Genomic DNA, 6,966 nt, shown 5'->3' with positions numbered 1-6,966 from the left:
AGCCCAAAGAGGAGAAGCCAGGCCTTCTTCAGCCACAGGAACAAACCAAGTTTCTCCTAAATGGTTTAGCCTGGTCACCCTGGCTGAAGGCTGTGCCCAGGCCACCAGCTCCATGTGGAAGTGTCACGTGCTCATAGGCTGCCGGCTCTGTTGATGTGTTTCATCTGACTGAGCTGCAGAGCTTGAAGCCCCCCTTCCCCATAACTTAGCCCCGCCTCCACTGCCTATTTACACAAAGGTACACTGAGAAGAGAGAGAATGCAAGGGTGGCCACAAAACACCCACTGTGAGGTTCTCCTGGAAGAAGTCGGTCCTCCTCCCTAGCCCCAGCCCCCTGGCCATCAGCTCATGCGGTGCCCTCGGCTGCTGGAGGCCCCTTCCTTCTCCTCTCGGCAGCTGGTTCTCCTGCTGACCCAGTTCTCCCACCACTCACAGCACGAAATGACGGCTTTCTCTAAAACTCTCGCTTTGTACTGCGACATCGGACATACAAACTCATAAACCACCAGTTTTGGCATTAGTGCAAATTCCGACCAGTGATCAGAGACAGTGGGTCGTAGTGAAAAGAACCACCAGGACAGAGTGTGCTTCCCCAGCCATTTCACTCTTCTTTAATCCTACTTTCTTGGGCACACAACTAATTTGCACGGAATAAATTAGGACAGCAAGGCAGACAGCGCTGATTCCTAACACGCTCTTTGCATGTAAAGATGAAACCCTCGAGTAAAGGGATCACCTGTCCATGACAGAGCTGCCTTCCCTGGTGTATGAGGACCACTGTGGGGGGATACAGGGAGCGGGTACAGGAGCACCTGGCAAGTGAACTCACAGCAATGTCTGAAAATTAGGAATCTGGTGGGAAATTCTGAATTTCTTAAGGATGACAGGGAGTCAGGGAGTCACTGAGCAATAGTCCCATTATTTCCAGAAGTTACTGAAACTGGAACCTGAGGTTAAGACTTTTAGGATAAAGCAACCTCAAGTGAGTTCAGAACTGGCCTTGGGAAGAAATAGCAACCAGAGATGGTAGGGAGTTTCAGTGCTTCAGAACAAAAATTGTCAGACTCGAGCTACATGTCTGACTTGACTCAAGGTGAAAACAATAGTCTTATTTTAAAAATTATAAGTTGGCAGCTAGAAAAAGGCTGAAAGTGAAAGCTGGAGCCCCTTTCCACCTTTCCGCTTTGCTGCTGGTGCCTGCTCTCCTCACAGTACTTGCTGAAAGCGTTCAGAATTCAATGAACACAGATTTATTAGGTTGATTTGCAACAAGGAGTTTAAGAGGAAGAGTTCTGTTTGGTTGAAACCACTTCATTTCACCGCTTGGCAATGGTAGTCCTGAGTGTCCGTGTGGAAGTAAAATCTCCCTCGACCAAGGGTCAAACTGCTGGTGGGGCACAGCAACTTCTTGGCCCATCAGGTTTCTTTGTTCTGGTCCCTCACATCTGGGAGTTTATGCACCGAGGGACATAGTTCACTGTGAAGAAACAGGCTCAACACCATTTTCTGTGGACACTCTCTCCAATGTCCAGTAGTGCAGATGGTCAGACAGACTTGGAAGAAAGCTGCAAAAGTCCTGTCAGGAATCTTGACTTTGTTAGATGTGGACACAGGAAAATCACCGCTGTCCTCCCCAGATTTTGTTATTAGTCAAAGGAGAAACATCCAAGGGGTTCTACTTGGAAATACACTAGATATAAAACTGATGAAACGCTAACTGGTCCATAAAGGGCTGCACAAGATAATCTGTGGCAAAGTAGAAAACGAGCCCAAAGGTGATGGAGATGGGAAGTGCTGGCAACGCTTTCTTGAAAATGGCGAGGAGTAACAGTGTAAGGCACAAACCCTGTGGAAAGGATGGGAAAGACAAATTTACACTTAATAATGAAGAAGACATTTTTATCTAAAACAACTTAATCACAAGTTTTTTTTTAAAAGGTTTTTGCCACAGGTGCACTTGCTACAGAGAAAGAAAGAGAGAGGGAAAGTCAAAGTGAAAAATCACCCACAGGGAGGAGGCCACAGACAATCCCTTCTCTTCCATCCTTCTTTTGGAATTTGGGACACATATGCCCATCATAATTTTCAAGCCACCAGGTCTAGGACTCAAACCATGAAGTTGGCCATGTGGGATCCAGACCTTTAACCTATATACCACCTGCTAGCCCCATAAAGTCTTATTTGAGTTTTTTTTTTTTTTTTTTAGAGGTTTTTTGCTATAGGGCATGTGCACTCACCAGTGAGACAGAGAGAGACAGAGAGACAGAAAGTGAGAAATCAGCCCCCGGGGGGATGGCCATGCCACAATCCCTTCTCCTCAATTCTCCTCTCGGGATCTTGGGCACACACATACACGGCGTGAGTTTAAGCCACCAGGTCCGGGACTCAAACCGCAGTCAACTACAGGGGAGTCCAATGACACAGCCATTATGCTAACTGCTGGTCCCCAGTTTTGTTTTGTTTTAAGAGAGATTTGTTTGCTATAGGGTGTGTGCACTCACCGGAGAGACAGAAAGTGAGAAATCAGCCCCCGGGGGGATGGCCATGCCACAATCCCTTCTCCTCAATTCTCCTCTCGGGATCTTGGGCACACACATACACGGCGTGAGTTTAAGCCACCAGGTCCGGGACTCAAACCGCAGTCAACTACATGGGAGTCCAGCAACATAATTATTATACTATCTACTGGTCCCATGTCTTATTATTATTATTATTATTATTATTTTTTGGAGAGGTTTTTGCTATAGGGCACATGTGCTTGCCAGAGAGAGAGACAGAAAGTGAGAAATCACCCCCCGGGGGGGATGGTCACAGCACAATCCCTTTTCCTCCATTCTCCTCCCGGGATCTTAGGTGCACACACACATGTGCCTGGCATGAGTTTAAGCCACTGGGTCCGGGACTCGAACAGCGGTCAACTACATGGGAGTCCAGCAACACAGCCATTATGCTGGTCCCCGTAAGTCTTATTTTTAAACTTAGTTAACCACCTACTTTCCTTAGGGTTAAATTTTATTTTTTTATTTTTAATTTTTTTTTTAAGAATTATTTCGTTCAATTTTATTTATTACTATTATTTTTTAATTTGACCAGAGAGAGGGAGAAAGAGAGAGTGAGAAAGCAAGCCACCAGGTCCAGGACTCAAACTGAGGTGAGCCAAGTGGGAGTCCGGCTCCTTAACCACCACTCTACCAGCTGGTCCCAGGGTTAAATTTAAGAGCAGAGATTTTATTAAAATCTGGAAAAAAGTCATGTAAAAAAAATGTAGCTTTGGGGCTGGCAGGTGTCATGGTAGTTAAGGTGCTGGAATCCCACCTAGTCAAACGCAATTTAAGTCTTAGACCCAGCAGCTTGAAACTCATGCTGGGCACATGTACATGTGTGCCCAAAATCCTAAGAGGAGAATGGAGAACAAGAGGTTACAGTTTGGCCATCCCCCTGAAGGGTGATTGCTCACTTAGTGCCTCTCTGTCTCTCCAGCAAGTATACATACCCTATAGCAAAAATATCTCTCAAAAAAAAGTAGCTTCTTGGGAAAAAGTAAATATTCATTTTCCTTTGCTACACAGAGCTCATTATGCACAAGTGGTAAATACTTTATCCCTTAACTTCAGGAAAAGAATAGAAATCTGAAAATATATAAAATAAATTTTAAAAAATACCAAAATCTCTATTTAAGATATTAAGTTGGCTTCTGTGATCTTAGTTTTTCTAGTTAAGATCCCAGAGGTGAAGAGCATTCTTTATATCCTGTGGGGAAAGAGAGGTTTAAAGAACCTGTACACAAAGTTTATGAAGAATGTACTGCTTTCTTATTCATTTATTTATTTTAATTTGACCCGGGGGAGGGGGAAGAGGAGACTGACAGAAAGAGAGAAAGCAAGCTGCCAGGTCCAGGACTAAACCATGGTTGGCTATGAGGGAGTCCAGCGCCCCTAACCACCATGCCACCTGCCGGCCTCAGAGTGTAGTACTTTCTTGTAAACGCAGAGCAGCCCTGTACCACTGTTCATTTTTTTTTTCCACTGCTCATTTTTTAACCTAGTTACTGAGACATGAACTATGAAATATGGAGGCTGAGCATCATTTCAGTTTAGCTGGAAGTTATTGGCTTCTATAAAGATAGAACATATGCAATAATACTTTAAAATAAAAAACTCAGAAAAGGAAAATAAATGACAATTCTAACTATTTATATTATCAAGATAAATTATAAAACAAATGTATATATATGTTTACTAATAGTATTTTTTTTTAAGGTTTTTGCTAGAGGGCACATGCACTTACCAGAGACACAAAGACAATGAGAGGGAAAGTGAGAAATCACTCCCCAGAGGGGACGGCCATGCCACAATCCCTTCTCCATTCTCCTCCTGGGATATTGAGTAAGGTCACACATGTGCCCAATCTGAGTTTCAAGCTGCCAAGTCCAGGACTTGAACTAGACTAGACTGGTGGTCTGCCACGTAGAAGTCTAGCCTCACCACATGGGAGTCTAACTCCGCCATGTGGGAGTCTAGCACCTGAACCATCATACCACCTGCTGGCCCCAACAATGGGTATCTATCTCTGACTTATACAAATATCCCGTGTTGATAAAAATAGCAGTAAGAATTATTTTATAGATTTACTTAAGTCATGATTTTAAAAGCCTTGTTCATTCAGCATTGTTAAGCAGTATCAATCCACACATTTTGTTAGCTTCTCTCCCTTTATATGGTTGCCCAAAATAATACTGGATGCTAGTATTAGAATGCAAAACCATCACCAAAAGCTCAATGACTAAGTCTAGGGACCAAATGAGGATGTGCTTGCCTCTTGAAGATTGACTGGTAGCAAAGCTGATTTCGCACATGTCTATACCACTGGACTTGAAGCACCAGAACTTCCTGGGGAACTTTTAATAACCACTACACAACTGAAGAACAAATTATGTAAGAACAGCTCAGGGTAGACCTTACAGTTTTGTTTTGTTAAGGTTTTTGCCACAAGGCGTGTGCACACTTGAGATAAAGAGAAAGACAGAGAGAGGGAAAGAAAGAAATCACCCCCGGCCCGGGGGTGATGGCTGTGGCACTATCCCTTCTCCTCCATTGCCCTCTTGGGATTTTGGGCACTCACGTGCACAGCTGGCATGATTTTTCAAGCCACCTGTCTAGGATTTGAATTGTGGTTGGCCATGTGGGAATCCAGCACCTTAACCATCATGCTACCTGCTGGCCCTGGAGCTCATAGTTTTACATGCGCCTAGGAGATTCTAATGTGTGGTAAGGGTAGAGAAGCAATCAGGAGAAAGCCAATGATCTGTATGCTTTTTTTTTTTCAGAGGTTTTGGCCATCATAGGATGTGTACACTCACCAGGGGGAGAGAGACAGTAAAGGGGAAAGTGAGAAAGCAATCCTAGGGGGATGGCCACGCTGCAACCTCTTCTCCATTCTATTCCTGGGATACTGGGTACACACACACGTGCCTAATGTGGTTTCCAAGCCACTAGGTCTGCCACTCGAACCGCAGTCACCATGTAGGAGTCCTCTTACATAACCACTATGCCATCTGCTGGCTCCAATTATTTGTGTTTTTAAAAATTTCACCCAGCTCACCTGGGATTAAAACAAAATTGCTTTAGGGACCAGCAGGTGGCATGCTATTTAAGGCACTTAACTCCCAAATGGCTGACAGCAGTTTGAGTTCTGGACCTGGTGGTGTGCTTTCTCTCTCTCTGACCAAACTGAATAACAACTCAAAATTAAATGAATAATAATTCTTTTTTTAAAAGAATTATTTAACTTAATTTATTTTAATTTGACCTGAAAGGGACAGAATGAGAGTGAGAAAGACAGCAAGAGAGACAAAGAGAAAATGAGAAAGCAAGCCGCTAGGTCTGCGACTCGAACCATGGTTAGCTGTGTGGGCTTTCCATGTGCTGGTGTTGGAGGACTCTCCCTGCTTCAGATTTACCAACAGCATGAATCAAGAAAAGTTAGCTAAACTTCAGGCTCAGGTCTGGATAGGGGGAAAGGGTACAGCTCACAGAAAGAGGGTGGTATACAGAAGAGCTACAGATGATGATAAAAAACTTCAGAGTTCTCTAAAAAATACTGGCTGTGAATAATACAGCTGGTATTGAAGAGGTGAACATTATTAAAGATGATGGGACAGTTATTCATTTCAATAATCCCAAAGTCCAAGCTTCCCTCTCTGCTCATACCTTTGCAATTACTGGTCATGCAGAAGCCAAACCAATCAGAGAAATGCTTCCTGGAATATTAAGTCAGCTTGGTGCAGACCGTTTAACAAGCCTTAGGAAATAAGCTGAACAGTCCCCATGGCAAGTCTTGGATAGCAAAGCACCAAAACCAGAAGACATCGATGAAGAGGATGACGATGTTCCAGATCTTGTAGAAAGCTTTGATGAGGCATCAAAGAACGAAGCTAACTAAAACTTTTTCTGGTTTTGGAAGCTGGCATGGACTAGATTTAACAAATCAGTTATGTGGTTCCAACGTTTTACAGACATGGAGAACATCAGCTGTTACTAGTCCAGTAATATAAATATTTTGTATATGAATAATGCTGTTTATTCAGCATTTTTGGTCATTTGATTTTGCATTTTGCACTTCCTCCCAGGATCTATTCTTTTGGTCAAAATATGAAGTATTGGTGCAGCTCAAGGGTGTTTTGGTTTTTGATTTTTTGTTGTTGTTGTTGGGGTATTTTTGGTGAATGTATGTGTATGTATGTGTGTGAGTATGTGTGTATACAGTGGAAAGCAAATTGGAAAACAGTTCTATTTGTCCTCCTCTTTCCCCAGTAGAAATAAAACAAATCTTTAAAAAAAAATCACAGGGGAAGTATGTTGGAGGGTTGTTACTGGTGTCTAATTAGGGTTTAGGAATGCTTCAACACATCCTGTCATACACAGAACATCCTTCTCCAGAATTACCTGGCCTGAAATGTCTGAGAAA

The 6,966-nt window shown here is 43.3% G+C and overlaps 1 protein-coding gene and 1 pseudogene across 3 annotated transcripts in view; one reads left to right on the top strand and one right to left on the bottom strand.

The window, feature by feature from the left end:
- Positions 1-1,227: 1,227 nt before the first annotated feature.
- Positions 1,228-6,966, bottom strand: part of PSEN1 (presenilin 1) — a 79,830-nt gene continuing 74,091 nt past the window's right edge. For all 3 annotated transcript variants that reach the window (XM_006170510.3, XM_006170513.3, XM_006170512.3), the window contains exon 11: positions 1,228-1,846. In XM_006170510.3, the coding sequence (XP_006170572.1) occupies positions 1,691-1,846 (156 nt within the window). In that variant the 3' untranslated portion in view covers positions 1,228-1,690. The remainder of the gene's footprint in view (positions 1,847-6,966) is intronic.
- LOC102496871 (transcription factor BTF3 homolog 4 pseudogene) lies at positions 5,930-6,487 on the top strand (annotated as a pseudogene).

The sequence above is a fragment of the Tupaia chinensis genome, unplaced genomic scaffold (assembly GCF_000334495.1).
Source record: "Tupaia chinensis unplaced genomic scaffold, TupChi_1.0 Scaffold148607_1, whole genome shotgun sequence".
Taxonomy (NCBI): Eukaryota; Metazoa; Chordata; class Mammalia; order Scandentia; family Tupaiidae; genus Tupaia; species Tupaia belangeri.
Note: the sequence above shows the minus strand (reverse complement) of the source record. Positions and strands in the feature narration are given on the sequence as shown.